Source organism: Antedon mediterranea, chromosome 11 (assembly GCF_964355755.1).
Source record: "Antedon mediterranea chromosome 11, ecAntMedi1.1, whole genome shotgun sequence".
Taxonomy (NCBI): domain Eukaryota; kingdom Metazoa; phylum Echinodermata; class Crinoidea; order Comatulida; family Antedonidae; genus Antedon; species Antedon mediterranea.
The window spans coordinates 21136478-21157882 of record NC_092680.1 but is presented as its reverse complement, the minus strand read 5'-3'; the positions used below and the strand labels follow the sequence as shown (position 1 = coordinate 21157882).

The 21405-nt window shown below is 32.6% G+C and overlaps 1 protein-coding gene across 1 annotated transcript; it reads right to left on the bottom strand.

Annotated features, from left to right (window-relative positions):
• Positions 1-105: 105 nt before the first annotated feature.
• On the bottom strand, positions 106-21220 carry LOC140062262 (tyrosine-protein kinase Src42A-like). The gene is made up of 8 exons (XM_072108394.1): positions 20611-21220; positions 19155-19276; positions 14957-15120; positions 13237-13405; positions 10163-10324; positions 9774-9952; positions 7092-7248; positions 106-5164 (listed from the first exon to the last, which is right to left on the bottom strand). The coding sequence occupies exons 1-8, from the start codon at positions 21027-21029 to the stop codon at positions 4953-4955; spliced, it is 1584 nt and encodes a 527-aa protein (XP_071964495.1). The 5' UTR covers positions 21030-21220; the 3' UTR covers positions 106-4952.
• Positions 21221-21405: the final 185 nt, after the last annotated feature.

Genomic DNA, 21405 nt, shown 5'->3' with positions numbered 1-21405 from the left:
TAATGTTTCTAAATGTTTTCAAGACTTTTTCTTTAATTAAAATAGTCCAGAAATAAATGTTTTGACAAAATTTCAATTATTTGTAGTATTTTGTTACGTTTAATAGTCAAATGAAAAATGTTTTGTATTTTGGATAGAATTATTGAATAATTCTAAACAGAGCTTAACATCGTCTTTGGTCAGGCTTTTTCACCCGAATAGCTCTGTCAAGGATAACCAATAGTAAATTAATCACTGTTCTATCAAAAAGGTGTTAATCCTGCTGATACAGGGGCTATTGCGTGAACTAGTTTACAGGGTAACCCCTAACTTGTCTCAAATGATGAACTGGGTTCTTTAAGGTGCATACAGGCAAACTGTGTACATTTGACCTATGGTCTTTTTATCCAAGAAGACTTTACACTAGGGGAAAGTTGGCCTTGTTGGCTCTTTAGTAAATGGCATCATATACCCTATCTCATCGCATTGCATCTTTGTTATCTCGGGACCGTTCTATGGTCACCACCAGGCTTACTTCATCAAGGCTTCTATGAATGGATCACAAGTTGGGAGCAGGAACACTAGTAGACCAACCCAGTATCGTTTTGATTACGATCATATGGGAAATTACCTCACAGCCTTACCTGCTCGCCCTTTTGACTCGCCCATTTGACTCGCCCAATGGTGCACCTTGTTTACATAAATAGAAACGCCTCTCACCAGAAGTTGCCTCCCTTCCCGGAGACATTTGATTGACCCCCCTTTCACAAGACAAAAATAAATTACACATTTCAAAAGTTTTTCTGATACAGACAATAATCTTACATGATGCCAGATTTCACTTTTACTTAATTTGATGTAAAAATAAAATAAAACAAACGTTCTGCATAATTTACAGCATACAGAATGCTTCAATACATCAATGTTCTCTAGGTAATAGAGTGTTTATACAAGAGGTCATACGGAGGTCATATTATATGTCATTATATTATAATACAAATCTTAAAACTGGATTAAATCAAGTACAACAAATAAAACTGGAATTTCCTTATTAAGAAACCAAAATAATATCAATTTTAAAGAATGGACAATTTGTAACAAAATAATTCAATTTAAAATTACTAATTTAAATTTCACAATTTATTTAAAATGAACATATCAACTAAACCATGCTCTTAAGCTGCACATGGCCATGTCACACTCAATGCTGTATGTATTACCACCCCCCCCCCCCCCCCACACACACACCTTTCCCCTAAATACATATAGGTGGAGTGATATGCCGTTATGTATTTCTGACCAAGAATATATACGATTTGAACAAAATTTCCATTGTCAAACTCAATATTTCCACAATACAATCTTTTTTCCAATTTTCATAACATGTTTTGGTATACAATATAGTTACATCTAAAACCTCCTATAAATTATATACTTCATTTTTCCTAGAAAACATTGAATAACAAGGAAGGAAGTGAGCTAAAATTATTTAAATTTCGATTATTTCTTCTCAGAACAGATGACCCACTGAATGATTTCCTTAAAATCAAATATTCTAAAAAGTAAAGGTGGTACACAATAAATACTTCCATAAACCCCCTTTCCCACCCCTACCTCTCATTTACAAGGCCTAATACAGGCTGGATACAGTACATGTATATCCTATGATTGAGACACTCAGTCCAATCTAGAGCATCATGTAACAGATTACATCTTTACTTTATTGGCCAAGTCAATACATTATTATCGTATTCATTCAAATCACAATAATCACTCTTTGATCAAAATATGGAAGCCGGAACAAATCCATCTAAATTTGCAAAACACAGATATAGTTTGAAAATTAGTTAATAAAATATGACAAAAAATAAAACTTAATTAATAAATAATTACCTATTAATATACATGATAGGAACACCATCGTTGGCATGGTTACAAACTATGATGAGAATAACATGCACCACTAGAGTTTGAAAGACAGCAAACATTTTTACAAACATTTCTATGAAAACAAAATTCTACTCATTAAAAAATAAAAATAAACTATAAACATTAATGCCAAAATAAATTTAAATCACAATTTCTCTCCCCCCCCCCCAACCCCATTGTTGGTTGCATATTAATAGTAAAGTAATAAAATTAAATTAATCAACTAATAATTTACAAAGCTACAATATTTGTTTAAATATTTAGCCTCATATTGTTTGAAGACTTTAAATTGGTTTATATCATATAGGTAAAACAAACAGCAATGTAGTAATTAGCATTGCATTGTGGGAATAGCATTGCATCATTCTGTGACTGAGGTCACTTCGAGCTCAGCTCAGTTTTTTGACCTTTCAAAAATTACAAAAACTTAAAATTATAAGTTCAAGCAGGTTCATTTCTCTTTTAAATATAAAATGTTATAATGTGTTTTGCAGAAAACATACAACCATTATCTTAAATACAGAATATACGTACAGTATTAAAGGTAACATATTTATATGAATGCAAAAAATAAATCCTGGTCACATGTACAAATGCAAAAAGGGATCTATACAATTTAATATATTGCAACCTATATTCACATTTGTACCTCAAGTATTATTATTTTATTTTGATACTGCTGTATGTAGTAGGTAGTAGAAAACATTCCTTTTATGGTCACACTCATTGACCTGCAAAGACTAACTTTTAAAACTGATCATGTAAAAGCCGACTCAGACAGCGTCTCCAACACCTCGCCAGGCCTCATCTTGCAATGCTGTCTGAGTTGGCCTTAAGCCTACTAAACTATTATAGCCAGATCAGAAGCATATTTTAGTAGAATAGTTTCATTGATTTTGTGAGCATTTCCTGGTTGAAATGCAGTATGCCTTGTCTACACTATCAATATATGTACATGATGATGTCACATCACACCATATTTGGGTATATCATTATTATATTTAAGCACATCACACTTTTTTTTCAAATTTTGATAGTGTAGACAGAGCTTTACACCAACACGCAATGCTATACTGAGGTTCAAGTAAAGTTCCACAGGTCTTACATGATATATGGGTATATTATGAATGATGACTACATCATGTGATAATAACCACATCATGTGCAGAAACCTATTCAGTATGTTTAGTTGCCAGCTAATCCAAAATATAAAATACTGTTACAGATTAAAGAATCTGAACATTTCTAAATGTTTTACTTAAACACAACTAGTTGTATACTGAATTGAAACTTATAAGATATAATTTATTTAATATCAATGTGTTTTAATATGTTTGTACTGTACTATTACAATTTAAAAATAAAAAAACCCAGATCAACTGTGTCTCTCCGTTACAAGGTTTCCTTTAAATCCGTTAACATTTTCACTAATAAATAAAAACTTTTTTATGCTGGAGAGGGATATTTGTTGGTACTACCAACAAAAATGGTAGTGGTATGTGGGGGATTATATTAATGAATTCAATCCGTGTTTACAACACATCATACATTCTATGCTTGGCACAGCCTCTTAAAATATCAATGGTTATTCCGACTACCACACCGGACAATGACACAATGGTCAATCTGACCACCACACTGGAAAATGACACAATGGTCATTCTGACCACCACACTAGCAAATGACATACTGGTCATTCTGACCAAAACACTGAAAATGGCACAATGTCCATTCTGTTACCACCACACCGAAAAATGAAACAATGGTCATTCTGACCACCACACTGGAAACTGACAGAATGGTCATTCTGACCACCACTGGTTCTGTACAGTAAAATTGTCAAGACTCTTCTATTCTATAGTAAATATTGCAAACAGCCAGCTTAAACATGTTCAGTATATCTTAATAACCCAGCTGTAATTTTATTAGATAAAATTGAAACACAGTTTCATTCTGACCTATTGGACATTCTGACCTATTAGACATTCCATTTTGAAATAAATTTTCCAACATACAAACAGGCCCCTATTTAAATACAGTACTACAAAGAATGGAAGAAGAAGAACATCAACAACCTATCACAGAAGCAGTAACAAAATGATATAATTAGTTCAGCAGATATGGAGGTGATATTTGAAATGTAACAGAACTAATTCTGTTATGTTACAGAACTCATTCTGTTATGTAACAGAACTAATTATGTTATGTTACAGAACTAATTCTGTAAAAAAACATCATTATTTTATGTCTTTATAAAACAGCTATGTGTATACAAAATTGAATAAAAACAAATCATAATATTTGGCAACCTTAAAGATTGTTGTCTTGGCAACCTTAAGGATTGTTGTCCAAAACGGAATGTATGTAATGCATGGAAATTAATCACTGTTTTTGTTTCATTTTTAAAGATTTTTAAAATTCTTCAAACTGTACAACACACAAGTTAAATGAATACATTATGTCAGCAAGTATTATACATAACAAGACACTTTATAAACATTATCATTACAACAGGGGTACACACTTTTATACAAAAACTATGTAAAAAAGCTAACACTATAATTGTATAGGAGTGTACAGCTGATGTCTAAAAGTATATTTTACTGTATTTTTAAAATTATTAATGCTCTTTAATCTAACTTGTTTACTCACTGCATACTTTAGATTACTACGCCCAGTTAAAATAGTCATATTAGTACATTAAATTTAAATAAAATAACATTAATATTATAAACATTTTTGCCCAAATTTACAAATGAAATTAACCAGAACATTATTATCCCAGTTGTGTAATTATGTCGGAGTATTTAAGATTTACTTGTTTTTAATACACCTGTATGCTAATTAGTTCAGCCAAGTGTTCTTGATTCTCTTGATCTTCAAGATACAACATCTTGACATGAACAGATTATACTGTAGTCCATAATAGTTGACAATTAATGAATTACTCTCATTATATAATACTTAACAACATTGTAGCGCTTCGAGTTCATTACGCAACCGCTTGCATCGGAATATCGCTGCAGAAGTTGTTGATATCCGCTTCATCGTATAACGCCTTGTTCGTGATAAACCGTCGGATCAATCGTGAAGAACTCTTCTAGTCGCCATTGTAAGGTTTCAAACGTGGGTCTTTCAATGGGGTTTTGCTTCCAGCATTCCAGCATTAAGGAGTAGAGGTCCTCCGGACAGCTTGGTGGACATGGCATACGGTAACCACGATCCACAGCCTCTAACACTTCTTTATTGGTCATGCCTGTTAAAATAAAATAGAACATTTAGCAACAATTCCAAATAAGTACATTATTGCATCTATCTTGTCAGGAGGCCAAACAGAAAGTGTTCTTACTATGAGTTCACACTAAAGGTTGGTTCCCACTAGAACGTAACGCAAGGACGTAAACGCAACGCAAGCGTTTTAACAAATGACAAGCGAAGTTATAGACAGTTATAGCAATCAACAGCGAATAAGCCATCGCTTGTGATTGGTCAATTCACTTGCGTTGCGTTACGTCCTTGTGTTGCGTCGCTAGTGGGAACCACGCTTTAAGCTCCAGATTTGAAAAATAAAAAAAAAACAGTACAGAGTATACATTTTTAAAGTATTCCTCTAAGCCTCTTCAAAATGTTTTTTTTTTAACTGTTAAGGCATATTGTAACCTGTGGAATCTTTCACTTCTTAACTTGAACATAAATGCCCTCACTATCCTAAAGCCTTGTCTACATTATCAAGCTTTCTGTGACAAAAAAAAATGTGATGTGCTCATATATGGACATAATGATGTCATATTACTACCATATTTTGGCATCTCTACCATATTTGGGCACATTACATGTTTTTGTCAAACTAGTTTGATGTGTATACAGAGCTTAACAGCTGTACAAAAACTAAGAATTATATTTACTATATTAAAAATACAATATAATACACATCTTTATTCTTGAACTGCTATTTCAATACATTATTAAAGTATTATTTTTTCTCATGAGGCCCCGATAAATAAATACCGGTAAATTAGTGCTTTGAACTGTTTTATTGAAAAGGTGCTATATAAATGAATTATTATTATTAATACAAAAATAAACAAATAAATACAAATTATGAAGTAAACAAATTGTTTACAATAACATAATATTAGTCATATAGTGGACTTAATACAATGAAAATAGTGTTTAAGTTATTTTAATTTGAACTGTGAAAAAGCACCCACACAATATGTTTGTGATTTTCTGATTACTTTAAAACCGTCATGACCACATATTATCCTCTGTACTTTTTAATAGGAGGATATGTGACAAATGGTTGAAGTTATCACACTAAATTATGGACATTTTAACCCATAATAAATGTGTCAAACACAATTGAATTACCATTTATTGTTTTATTTTTCTTGTAAAATGTAGTTAGATCCTGTTTATATCTGACAGCTCCTTATAATAAATACTACAGTCTCCAAAGTAGGAAACAATTATTTTAGATATCACAATTGAACTTCTGTAATAACCGGAACTTTTTATTGAGAATTTAAAAACTTAATACGAGGAAATAAGAATAACATATCAGACAAAACTACTTTTACAGTATGAATTAAAAAAAAAGAAAAAATATAGTGTAGTATTATGCAAAATTTGAGCTTCATAATTTCCAATTTTTGTAATAATTTTATTACATACCAAATTTACTTTAAAAGCCAATAGGATTGTAGCAATATATATTATTACATAATGTTATTAATTGTCAATAAAGCAACCATTCGATTACACAAAAGATGAAAAAGGAATCATTTGAATAATAAAGTATAAGAGAAATAAAGACATTCCATTGAAAAACCTTGTCTACACTATCAACAAAATGTGATGTGCCCATACAGTACAGATGAACATGATGATGTCATATCACTACCATATGTGGGCATATCACTACCATATGTGGGCATATCACTACCATATGTGGGCATATCACTACCACATTTGGGCATATCACTACCATATGTGGGCATATCACTACCATATTTGAGCATGTCACTACCATATTTGGGCACATCACACTTTTTTTGTCAATCTAGTTTGATACAGTAGTGTAGACAGAGCTTAAGACAAGAGGATGAACAAACCAAAATGTCAAAAAAAAGTCTGGACAATAATTTTGTAATCGAGTGACAATCAATAGAAATGGTTCCTACCTGGGTAAGGTAATCTACCATAGGTGACGATCTCGGACAACAGGACGCCAAACGACCACACATCCGATTTTACCGTAAACGTGTTGTAGTTTGCCGCTTCCGGTGCCGTCCATTTGATTGGAAATCTTGCACCTACGTGAGACTCGTATATATCATCCTGAAAAGAAGCATTTACCAATACAAGTTAATTGCGAGTAGTGACGAGAATGTTTCTATGTGACAATTCACACATAAAAACAACCATCTATAAAAACTAAATACAGTATGTTAGGCCAACCTAAAAAAAAATGTTTTCTGTTGATTTTTGGCCCAAAACAATTCAAGTCGGGAGGCCAGATAATTTTTTTTTCAAATTTTGCCTAATATGTTGATATAGACCTGACAGTCACATCGTTGTCACCAGTCTGTCCAGTTACAGTAAAACAAAAGATTAAAATTTCAGATGATTTTTATTATTTCACACAATTTTTTAAACTCAATTTTTAACCTAAAAATGATCATTGCTAGCATTTAGCTATCTTGCTATTGAATTGCCAACCATATTGTATTACTGATGTGTGTAGATTTGTACAGTAGAGGCAACCTATTATATTGAGGGAACATGTTGCATACTGATGTGTGTAGATTTGTACAGTAGAGGCAACCTATTATATTGAGGGAACATGTTGTATTACTGATGTGTGTAGATTTGTACAGTAGAGGCAACCTATTATATTGAGGGAACATGTTGTATACTGATGTAGTGTGTAGATTTGTACAGTAGAGGCAACCTATTATATTGAGGGAACATGTTGTATACTGATGTAGTGTGTAGATTTGTACAGTAGAGGCAACCTATTATATTGAGGGAACATGTTGTATACTGATGTGTGTAGATTTGTACAGTAGAGGCAACCTATTATATTGAGGGAACATGTTGTATTACTGATGTGTGTAGATTTGTACAGTAGAGGCAACCTATTATATTGAGGGAACATGTTGTATACTGATGTAGTGTGTAGATTTGTACAGTAGAGGCAACCTATTTATATTGAGGGAACATGTTGTATACTGATGTAGTGTGTAGATTTGTACAGTAGAGGCAACCTATTATATTGAGGGAACATGTTGTATACTGATGTCTGTAGATTTGTACAGTAGAGGCAACCTATTATATTGAGGGAACATGTTGTATACTGATGTGTGTAGATTTGTACAGTAGAGGCAACCTATTATATTGAGGGAACATGTTGTATTACTGATGTGTGTAGATTTGTACAGTAGAGGCAACCTATTATATTGAGGGAACATGTTGTATACTGATGTGTGTAGATTTGTACAGTAGAGGCAACCTATTATATTGAGGGAACATGTTGTATTTGTTCATTCACTTTAGTTTTATTTAGGGAAAGCCCCTCCTGTGTTTATCTACAATAAAAGAAATGACAGAGAACAAAAGAAAGAATGTGTCCCAAATTGCGACAATTATTCGTTTACTGTGTCAGGTCTTTTAGAATTTGTCCTCGCTTTGTGTCCTAATGGGAACCAAGCTATATGTAATGTAAGGGATATCATTCCATTAAGCTCTGTCTACACTATCAAACTTTATCTGTCAAAAAAATGTGATGTGCCAATATATGGACATGATGTTATATCACTACCTCCATATTTAAGCATAGCACTACCATATATGGGAACATCAAACTTTTTTGACACATAAAGTTTGACGGTGTAGACAGAGCTTTAAACATCATTTTAAATTTTGAAAAGATTGTTACTTTCCGAAACCTATAACCTATACTGAATGAACTTTAATTTTTACTACAGTTTAATATATTGGTGAGATGTTTTGTTTTGCAAATAATTCTCAGTATACTGTACTATCTTAATACACTATCAATCATAAACAGAGAGGTTAAACTGCATCATACATTAATATCAAAACTAAGGCGAGTTTTGAATGGTTTTAGTTGAATAGTTTTGACGTTATGTTATTACACACGAGGAAATTCAAACACAAATCTAAATAGCGTAAACAAGATTAGTAGTACAGTAGTCATGGAGTTCATCAACAGTTAACAATAGTTATTGTACAATGTTAGTTTGACGTTCTAGAGTGCAATGAACCGTGACAACAATACACATTAGTTGTTTGAATCATTATAATAGTATTTAGGTATTTTTAAGGGAAAAACATAAAAATCATGATTATGGTATGTCGGGGATGAAGCCTTTATTGGGCTTCACCGTTCCAGTTTGTTGGCCATTTTGTTTGTATTTTGAAATCAATTTGTCTAAAAATGATTTTCAAATGGTTATGGAGCACAATATCACTGACAGCTCATTGTACAGTATGTATCCTTATAGGTACTTTACAGTCATGTTGACTCGTTCTTCAGATCGAGAGTAAAGCTGTTGGTCACATTGCACATGTCATGATAAATAACTTGTTAAACACTATATAATTAGATAAGATAAGATGCACTGGGCCAATTAAAACAGTATATCAAAGTGATCAACCTACTCTAAAGCTCTGTCTACACTATCAAACTATATGTGACAAAAAAATGTGATGTGACCATATATGGACATGATGATGTCATATCACCACCATATTTGGACATACCACTTTTTTTTGTCAAACTTGTTTGATAGAGTAGACAGAGCTTAAAAAATATAAGCCAAATTAAATTGTACAAATACCTTAATAATTCTCGCTAGACCAAAATCTGCCACCTTACAGATGTTGTTTTCACCAACGAGCACGTTTCTTGCTGCTAAATCACGGTGAATGTAGTTCTGTGATTCCAAGTAAGCCATCCCAGAAGCCACTTGGGATGACATATCAATCAACTCTGGAAGCTTTAATGACCTTCCTTTATCTGTAGTAAATAAAAAATGATCAATTGTATTACTGATCCAGATTGAATGTTACATTTGTACATAAAACATACAACAATGACGGCACAACCAATTATTATTCAGTTATTCCAGGGAGGGGAGTTTCAACTAGAAATCTCATCATATCTTATGCTGCTGCCCCTGGATAGGCAAAGAAACAATAAAACAGATAAAGATCATTGTGTACTTACTGTTTTGTAAAAAGTCCAGGAGGGCTCCATTGATCATAAGTTCTGTTACAATGTATATTGGTTCCTCTAGCGTACACACAGCGTATAGTTGGATCAATTTGGGATGGCGTAGTTTTTTCATTATCATTGCTTCCTTTAAGAAATCTTCTTTGTTCATTGTTCCTGTGTGAAAAGAAAATAAATAATTTGTTGCTGAATTGTGATCTTATTATTCATTTGATATAAATTAATAATTTAGTTTTTTTAAATCAGAAACAATGATTTATTTATGATTGAAAAATCAGGTGAAAATAATTCCATTTATTGATGATGACTAAACACATTATTCCTTTCTTGGCTTTTAAATCATGTTTTAGTTTGCAAGGTATGACCTTTGAACTCTGTATAGTCAATAACATTTTATTATAGCCTGGGCATTATGACATCATACACATTCATTGTTGCTATTTAAGATTTATTGTTTGTAGAAAACTATGATTTTACTGTGTTGCAATCACATCGCATACACACAATATTATTAAGGAAAGATTGTGAACAAAATATCTCTTTTTAAATGGCAGAAGCAGTAAGGGTCTTTAGCAGGACTCTATAGACATGCACCAGGGCTCTATAGATACCCACCAAGGCTCTATAGACACCCACCAGGGCTCTATAGACATGCACCAGGGCTCTATAGACACTCACCAGGGCTCTATAGACACCCACCAAGGCTCTATAGACATGCACCAGGGCTCTATTCTTAGGCTGTGTTTACGAAATGTACACAGAGCATGCTGCTGGCACCAGAGAACTAGAACATTATAGATTCTAGAAACCGGATTAATTAAAATTTTGTGAAAGTACTATACTGTAGGTTCATGATTTTCATAGAATTCATGATCATATTAAAATCCTTTGTTTAATTTGAAAGAACCGGTGTGTATTATGCAAATTTGCTAGGTCAACAGCTAAACTAAATTCAGAGATTAAAATCCTGTTATGGAATGAATAATCACAGAGTTATTTGGGGATGTCCCTGAATTTCGTAAACGCACCCTTAGAGAAAAACGAATGAGAACTGCAAAGGATTTAGTTGTCAGTACTAAAGTGTACTGTAGTTATTTAATATTGCTATCTGTACTTATTCTTCAGAAGTCGTACAATTTGGAAATTTAAAAAAGCCCTCAAATTAAAGTGAAAAAAACAGATTAATGTTTTTCATAACTACAGTACTGAAGAAAGCAGCGAACTAACTTTAGGGTAAAGACATACTAATAGCTGACATGCAAGATGAAGATTAAACCTCCCTGGTTAATAGGAGGTATCTCAATTGATAACACGTAGCATCATTTAATCAATTAAAATAAACATTAATTAATAAATGAATAAAACAACACGATAAACTACAATTTAAGGTAAACAAATTTACTACAGATTTTAATAATTCTAATTGAAAATAGAGCGTTTCTCAATTCCTTCTGGTCTGGGAAAGAAGGGGTTAGGTGACTTTAGGAGCCTAATTTAAAACCGTTCACAGAAAATAATCAATTTAAAACTAAACTGTAAAAATAAAAAAAAAATAGTTGAAGCCAAAGCAGCGAGGAAGAAGTGCTTTAAAACCTGGTGAAATGAACACACAAGAATAATATTGAATTTATTTAATGAATAAGTTGTGAACGACGACGAGGACGAAGACAAGAAGCATGAGTATGGATGGATGACATGCGTTACCTGTGGCTGCAGCAGATAAGTTATTGTTAGAGCCGCCCTCACACGTACGTACCACTTGTCCTGCGTTGCATGACAAGTTTAAAGGACAGAGAAAACGCAACTACTGTATTTTCAGTTGCAATTTTTGTATTTTGAATAATTTTAAAATGTAAAACTCTTACAAGTCAACGCTACAATGCAACTTGCTGACAATTATTGTAGAACGACATTAGATAAGAATTAGAACTCAAAAGGGAAATTTAAGAATCAGGACTCTCAGTAAAGGGGCAGTCTACATTATTATTGTTAATTTTAAATGTTTTAATCTTGAGAAGGACACGTCATTTTCATAATGCAATGTTTATTACAGATACAGTTTATCTATGTCTGGTTTTGGCAATAATTTATGATCAAAATGACTTTAGTGAAGTGATATGGCACAACTTTTACAACAAAGGTCGACAAACGACATGGTTAATGTTCAGAGTACAGAGATAAAACAATACTCTTCTATTGTACTGTTCATGAAAAACACACATGTCTATTGTGTTATCAGCTTTCATCTATCTAAATTGATTTGTTTTTCCACAGATTTCAAAGAATAGTAGTTTATAATATTAGATTTTTTTCACATTGTTTTCAATAAGAAGCTACAGAGAATGAGCGATGTTTAGTCACTATACAGTAACCTAGCTATATGAAAATTGGTATAAATTTCCACAAAAAAAATCTGCTATGTAAACAATAAGAATAAATAAATAATAACAAATTGTTGCATACAAGTAATTTGACAAATCATGACGTGATGGATGGTCCAAATTGTCGCTTGTGATTGGTCAACTCGCTTGTATTGCACTAATGTCCCTGCGCTCAGTAGGAACCAAGCTTTATGATCTTATCATTTTGTAAACATTGTATTTGTAGTACTAGTAGGGTGCTTTCGCACATAGTTCACATTGTAGTAGAGTGCTTTTGCACATAGTTCACAGTGTAGTAGGGTGCTTTTGCACATAGGTCAGACTATCTTAAAAGTGATACTCTTAGGGTATGTTCAGATCCATGGAGTTATGCTTTCGTATTGGAAGCGATGTCGTATTATAATTAGCGTCGTAACAGAAAAGTGTTTAGATTTAGGTAAAAATCTGGTATGCAGATTGGCAAGAGGTCAAAATCTCTGTAGGTCTGAACGGGCCCTTAGTTGCCGTGACCCGAACCTAACACTAAAGGCTCTCAGTAGTAGCGTCTGAAAGTACAGTAGTACCTTGTACTTTGACACTACTGTATAACAATTAGCGTCTTTAAATACTTATTATTGGAGGAACTAATTCCTTCAACTACTGTATGTATTACATTGAATATATTGTTACTAATATACTGTACTGTACCTTGTTTTAATGTTTTTATTGCTACTGGCGTAACACTATTCCATAAACCTTCCCATACTTCACCAAACTGACCAGAACCAAGTTTTTGTGTAAGACAAAGTGAGGTCCTAGCAATCTCCCATTGATCAACAGTATTGTATGAAAGCCCAACAGTCTGTGGTTTTTCTAACTGTAGTAATAAAGGAAAAAGAGAAATATCAATGAATAAGGAATAAAGTAAAGGGCTTATTATTAGTTTAATATTTGTTTAATATTCAATCTACATAGGACACTATACTTTTCTATTTTTCGAGTTATACTGTATCTCGCTCTTCAAAGAGAAAAGGCTATTGTTAGTTTATCCAGGTAAGCTAGGCACAAAATAGACTGAGTAGTGAATGGTATTAACTATTTATATTGTGTACTACTGTATAACTTTATGTTGTTCTAATAAGTAATATTTTTAAGATCATATAATTTCAGAACTGATGTTTGTTCCTAGAAAATTCTGGATAAGGATATGGAACGACTATTGCCTGTAAAATGATATTAATGGTGTTATTACAGAGTACAGAGTGTCTTACTGTAAGACACTCAGTACTCTGTAATAACACCATTAATACTATCATCAAGCTTCACAGTATGTAGACTGAATACAATAAAAATACTGTACACATATTACTGTACACATATTACTGTACACATATTACTGTACACATATTACTGTACACATATTACTGTACACATATTACTGTACACATATTACTGTACACATATTACTGTACACATATTACTGTACACATATTACTGTACACATATTACTGTACACATACAGTATTACTGTACACATATTACTGTACACATATTACTGTACACATATTACTGTACACATATTACTGTACACATATTACTGTACATTACAAGCTCTGCATTCCAAATAGTGTACCAAGAAACTAATCTATTATCTCGTGAGAACCCAAATCATGGCAATAATTTGTTCAGGTCAATAGAAATAAAAATCTCTAAATTAGAACGAAATGAATGATTGGAAAATAGATTGAATGAACAAAACAATGGTGATATTGAAGCCTAGCATCCACTGAGATACAAGTTCAACGACCTCAGTTTTACCAGTGAAAATGATTCATACTGTGATGTGGTGTGATTGCAAAGATTAATACTGGATTGGGAAGTCTAGCCAATATTAATAGACTGGACTTGGAAGTCTAAGCAAGGCTGGAGGAAGTGGGTATCAAAGAGCTCACACATTTCTTACTAAAACAAGCAATTTATTTACAAAGAAATTACATTATGAAACATCTAGTAGAATACCATTAATTTATGCATCCTTCCTATTATCACAAAACAAAATTCTAAAAATGAAAATATCTTTCTTCTTTTGTTTAAATCTTTTGTAAATGTGTTTGTAGGTGAAAATTACTATTACTATCATTTGTATGAATTTAGTGACGAGTGACGAGTGTACCGAAGCAGATCACTTATAAATCATCGTAAACTAATGAATTAATCTACAAGTACAACTTTCGGTTTCATTAAAGATACGCGATTCTCTGTACTGTTTCTCCACATCAATCCAGTATCATAGTCAAATGCCATAATTAATATAGTGTAACAACATACTATATCACATGTGGTTCCTGTCTCATATGATACCATGTAACACTGTATTACACAACTTGTATGATACTGGAGAGAGTATCATGCAATATAGTTTGCTCACCAGAACACAAGGTCTTCTAAGGTTCACACACAATCCGTCTGGATCTCTCATGTAGTGTATTGTTAATTCTGCTAGTGTACGGAATGTGCATCGTCTTGCTATGAAGTATCCACCCTCATCTAGTTGTCGAATCCGATAGTGTTTAACTGTGTCACCATCTCGCACTAAAGACAAATTATAAAATATTATTACATAAAAACCTTCAGCAAATTCAGTATATTGTTTTTGTATACTGTATAAAGTTCAATAGTATTGTTCAATGTAACACAAATCATTATGTTGTGTTAATTTAAGTACTGTCTTTCTTGAGGCCAGTGCATGTAGATGAGTAACACTTATTTAAAAGCCCTGAAAAATGTGCCCATACATGGACATAATGATGTCATATCACTATCATATTTGGGCAAATCACACTTTTTTTGTTAAACTACTGTAGTTTGATACAATGACAGTGTAGATAGAGTTAGATCATATCATTACCGTATTTGAGTATATCACTACCATATTTGAGTATCACTACTACTACCATATTTGGGCACATCACAGTTTTTTTGTCAAACTAGTTTGATAGTGTAGACAGAGCATTGGTGTACTCTAGTAAATGTACTAACTCCTACTCTGTGAATATGGCCATCAGTAATGTGCATGCAACTCTTGTCTAACATTGTTTTGTCAGTACAGTAGGCCTAACTGTACATTCTGGGCAAGACACCTCAGTTCAAAAGATTAGCCATGTATTAATTTATATTGTACATAGTATTCTATTTAGCAGTATTCAATCAATTCAAAGTTATAAATATGCCAATTTATTCTTTTGTTCAGAATAATAATCCACAAAAATCAAACAAAAGAAATTGACAACTTTAAATAAATCAATATTAATAAAACAAATACTTGAATGTATAGTGTACAGTGTACAGTACATCAATTGACTGACATATGTGATTGTGATTGAGCTGCTGTACATTAACGATATGTAAATTATTATGCTTAATAAAACAATATTCTTTCTCCAAATGCTTAAAAAATTACATTAAACAGTAAATGGACAATAATCGATCTCTCTGCTCGCTCTTCGAAAAGAGGGTCTACTGTATTAAAAAGCAGAATTTTGTTTGGTTTTGAATAAATTGACAAATAATGGAACAGTCTATTAACCACACCCTTTATTATTATTAGTGGGATAATTCCAAGTGTATTTGTAACATTAACAAAAAATTAATTCAATTGTCATAAAGAATGTAAAATATATTAGCAACAACACGATGTATTTTGAAGAATAATGGAATAGAAATAGCACACTGTAATATGATAATTTAACCTATAAATTAGATTCATTTATAGGTCCATGATTTAACTATACTGTACAGTTCAAATGACAGACAATAAGACATAAGAATTGAATAAGAACTGTAAGACTAAAGAAGGAATTCAATGTCAAGGCTACTGTTGTAGTCTCTAATGTTTACAAATCATTGTGACCTTTAGTTATTAAATATATTCATTATTCTAGTAATAGCTGCATTGTTCTGCACATAGCTGTGCTTCTTGGTCACAGCCATAAAATCTTGAACAAAGACTGTATGCAGTTGAAGTTTAACTTGCTACGTATTGAATACTGTGAGTACAACAAAGAAACAAGATTAAAACAGAATATCACTGTATTTAAAAGCAATCATAACATGCTAAATTATGTACAAATTGCCGCAATAAATCTTATTAAAAAACCATAATTGTCTTATTAAGTAATTAGATTAATTAAATACAGTCATTGTTGTACAACATAGTTGTTTCTGTTTAGTCAACATTCTTATTGATTCAATCATTTATTTTTTAAAGCATTTCATTTTTTTTACGGTTTTTTAGTTCATTAAATAAACTCAGGTGTCTGATAGTATTGTATTTTGCTTGAAAAACAATATATGGAGAAAATATTCCATGTGAATCAATTCCCGCAACACTACAGTAATTGTAAAGCATCTTTAATTATGATCGGAGACTAAAGCAAGTCCAGACAAGTCTTGTCATTTTACAATAACGAAACGTGTGCAAGATGCAGTTTACCTTAAAGAGGCATTGTCATCATAAAAAAATACAAATTGTACTGAAATAGAATTGATTTTAACACTAAAAACCTCAGGATTTACAGTACAGTATGTTCTAACCAAAGGATGAACTACCGTATGACTAATTGATAAACGCATTGATCATTTTATAATGTACTCTATATTGTGGTTTTGCCACAAATATTGATGATACTTTAAACATTTAAAATTACCATACAATACGAGAGAACGCACTACTAATAATAATATTGGAGGGAACGATGAACTGAGTCACTGAGAATTATTTACTCTGTAATAGTATGCAATTGATTATTCAATGAGATAATCTGTGTAGTATGAAGTCATTGTTTTATGGCAGAAACATAAATACAGTATATTTAATTCGAACAATTTTTTAAAATCCCGCAGATGTTATTGTTATAACATTTTGAAAAATATGCATTTTATTACTTTGTCAAAAACGTAGATAGAAAATTTTGGAGTTAAAAACATTTTTAAATAGTAACCGTGACTGTCCTACAGTACTACTGTATTGTATAAATAAATTAAATTACTATGTAAGTTACAGTACTGTTATCTCTTTCAAGATCATGCCCATTTTTTTAAAACAATGTTTTATAGTAGTACATGTGACACAAGAATAGATTTCTATACGCTACTGTAGTAGTAGTCAATATTCTGTTTGGGGCTTCTTGTTTAACAGTTGGAAAGTTACCAACATGAGGGCCGTAAATATGAGACATACTGCTGTTTAAAAAAAAGTGTAACATTTTATGTACAGTGTATAGTACTGTATCAATCAGTAGTAAATTTGCCTAAAAAATCATATTAACCACCATAATAAATTAACATTTAATTTAATTAAATTACATCATATCTAAAAATAGATTAACTGCTTCAAAAAATCAATAATGTTAACACCATGCTAAAAAATGACCTACAGTACACACACACAGGCATGTTGCACAGTGCAATCAGGTAAAGGTTTTTGAAATTAAAAAAACAGTGACTTGGCTATTTTTGGATCCCTCACTACAGTTACTGTGGCATCTACTGTAGGCTAGATGCTGTCTTAAACATTGCATACAAATAGCTTTGGACCTATCAACATTGGAAAAGTAGTAAAGAAAGTAAATACAGTACATTTTTTGTGGAATTCCCCTTTAATCAAGTGCTAAACCTGATCCACTATCTAACCATTGTACAACACTTTCCACTAGAATTAATGAGTTTAAAACACAACTAGCGAGAGACTACCACCAGAGATAGCTCAATAAACAATAAGAAGAATTGATGGTCACAAAAGTGAAAGCTTAAGAAAATGAACAAATGAACTAGTAGTAGTAGTACAAAGTTACCAAACAAGATGACCATACTTTAGGAAATCATAGATTAAAGCCTAAAGGTTTTAGTTTTACACTTGTAACTCTACAGTAGCTAGAAAAGTCTAGGAATAATGGGTGTCAAAAGTTAGAGGTGGTGAGTGGGTGTGGACAAATAAACAATTGATACATCCCGCTATTATTAGCAGTTCCTTGGGTGGGTGCTAAAAGTAGGCTGAGTTGAAGGCCTTAGTTAAAGGTGGTACAGTAGGTACAGTATGAAGACTTTTGTTGTAAGTGGTATGTGATACAGTACTGTACACCGATTTCAGTCTTTGACGTTGTCATTTTATTTTATGGATTTTTGTAATAAAGTATGAATGATGAATTGAAGATTGGTGTTCCTCTGATCACACCTCCGCCGAGCACACTTTACTGTGTGTGTGCGTTTTATCAAGGCAATCTTACAGGAGGATGGTGAACTCCGGAGATCAAAGGGTATATCTGTGGCTGCGATCAATTCCTCTCCCCTTACAGTAACAGACACGCACCGCCAATTATGTAAATAGTACAGCATTGTAGTATTTGTAACAGCCAGACATAAGATCAAAGGACTGTTACGAGTTCCTATCTTGGCAGCGCAAGCTGTTGTTAGATTCTATAAAGGCATGTGTGCAGATTAGACATGTAATATGTAAATTACAGGTGGTTGCTTTCCTTCTTCTTTAACACTACAGTACTGATGAAAATCAATGATTGAATAAATAAAATATTGATTGATATTAATAATAATAAATGATAGATAAATACCTGATAAAGAATAATCATCCTTTCTGCTCTCACTCTCCCTAATTAAAAATGTTCCGTGATCATTCTGCGGTAACAATAACTTCTTCTCTGCATCTGCTCTTTTAATTTTACCAAAGAACCATCTTTAAAAAAAAAAAGGTTATACTTTTAGAAATAAGACTGGGCCATGTATATGGAGGTACTGCTGGTATGGAGGTACTGCTGGTATGGAGGTACTGCTGGTATGGAGGTACTGCTGGTATGGAGGTACTGCTGGTATGGTACTGCTGTACAGTATTTCATACCTTCATGTCTATAGTAGACCTACTGTAAACTGTAATAAGGACAGACCATCAGACAAATAAATAGTAAAAGCAGAGACATCATAGACACATGACATTGGTAATTGCTCTGAAATTATGTTTTAAAAGCAGGTCATGTAAATTTTACAGATTGTAGAAGTAAAGTTGTTTCGGTATCACTTTCACCTGTTTCTGATGAAGATTGGTGACAGTGTTAATTGTACAGTATAATGGTGGTCTTCTAAAATTGTTCAAAAATTTGCACCTTCTTATACCTTATGCAGTAAGGGGAAAAAGTGATAATTAAATATAGAGTTGTCTCTCTCTCTCCTCTGTTTATTTGCTTTGTGTTTGATGTACTGAGAATTACATTAAATAGGCAAGGAGTTGACAATTTAAAAAAGATGTTTAGCATTTACACTGTGTTACTCCAAAAAAAGTATAGGAAAACCGCAAGGTAAAGTAACAATACCTGTACATATTATGGTTCATAATCTACAACTGGTATGGCTTTATGATAATAACATGTTACATACTAACATTATATGGAATGTTATTTTGATAATGAATGTTACTGTGATACTTTATTGCACGTTTTATTTTTAAATAAATAAAAAACTGTCAAAATACAGTTTAGGTTTATTCCAAATCTGAAGACCACCTCTCTGTGATGTCTTGTTGTTGTTTACGTGTTGTAACAAATGAAAAGTTTATATATTTTTAACCGATTTTAACTTGTTTCTGGAAAGAAAAATATGTATAATAAGTTAAATTTACCAATCAATAGCGCATATAAATAACATATACTATCGGTCGCAGATTAGTATGACCACATATTAATGCTTAGTTTAATACTTACTGTAACATAAAGCATTCTGTTCTATCTGTAGTTATACTGTATTCTAAGCTGTAGGGTATACAGTACTGTACATTGTTTATTTGAGTGAAAGAGATTATTTATGTGTTAGTACAGTTGAGCAGGTAGGATAAAATATGGGGTTTTGTTTAGGAACATCTTTTAAGTTTTGTATATAAAATCATGCTGCTGAATTTGTTGGTGCCCGTAGTAACTAAACGATGTTATTAAATTAGGCAGTCATAATCACATTCAATCATCATCATACTGAAAAAAAACACGTTTACTTAACATGAATACACTGTTAATTTACACTTACGGTTCTGATTGTAAAGATTGTACTTTGGCTACATAATTACATGGTATATATCCTTCTTTTCCCGACGAACGAGACCTAGCTAACCACCAATCGCCTGTGTCATTTGCAACTTCCAAATGATCCCCTTTTTTAAAACTTAAGTCCTCAGCAGTTCTAGCATCATAATCAAATAACGCAATATATATTTTCAAATTATCTGGAATAATAGAAGAATTTGGATAATGTATTGGGCTTGGATTCGGTGTACTTGAGTTCGTATTCCAGCCACCAGGAATGCTAGGCCTATTTGCTGGGCTAGGCGAGTGCACAGATGCCGGGTTACTGCCACCTCTGTGGTGGTTTGGACTTTGATGGCCATTTCTTCTCGGAGAAGATGGATCGCCTGGGTTCTTTACACAAGAACAGTGACACAGACCCATCGCAAATCAATGTGTATAAACACACACTGATATAAACTTACTCCTGTGACAAATCCTCTCAGAACATGAGTTTTTAAATTCCAATGTTTTATGAAAAATGTGACAAACAAACACGGAAGTCAACAATCTTATATACACCGTACCCGCGTAGCACACAGGCAACAATATCAGGAGGAGTCTCGTATTAATCTGACAATCAATAATGTAAAACGCCGTCTAAACCAACTAACGCCCAATGTCTAGTGTTGAGTCATAACAAAATAATCCCATATACCACCAACTCTGACGCAACCAGGTGAATAAATATTGGAACAGTGTATAAAACTCTTAACGAAAACAGCCACATTACCCTCGACTTATTTATCATTCTCCTTAT

Excerpts from the sequence above, each read along its gene's own strand:
- LOC140062262 (XM_072108394.1), bottom strand. The coding sequence starts at position 21,029 with ATGGGTCTGTGTCACTGTTCTTGTGTAAAGAACCCAGGCGATCCATCT. Across the intron at positions 15,121-19,154 it reads GGATGATTATTCTTTATCAG|TGCGAGATGGTGACACAGTT; the intron begins GTATTTATCTAT and ends ATTTGTCTTTAG. Across the intron at positions 5,165-7,091 it reads TGGTAGATTACCTTACCCAG|GCATGACCAATAAAGAAGTG; the intron begins GTAGGAACCATT and ends TTATTTTAACAG.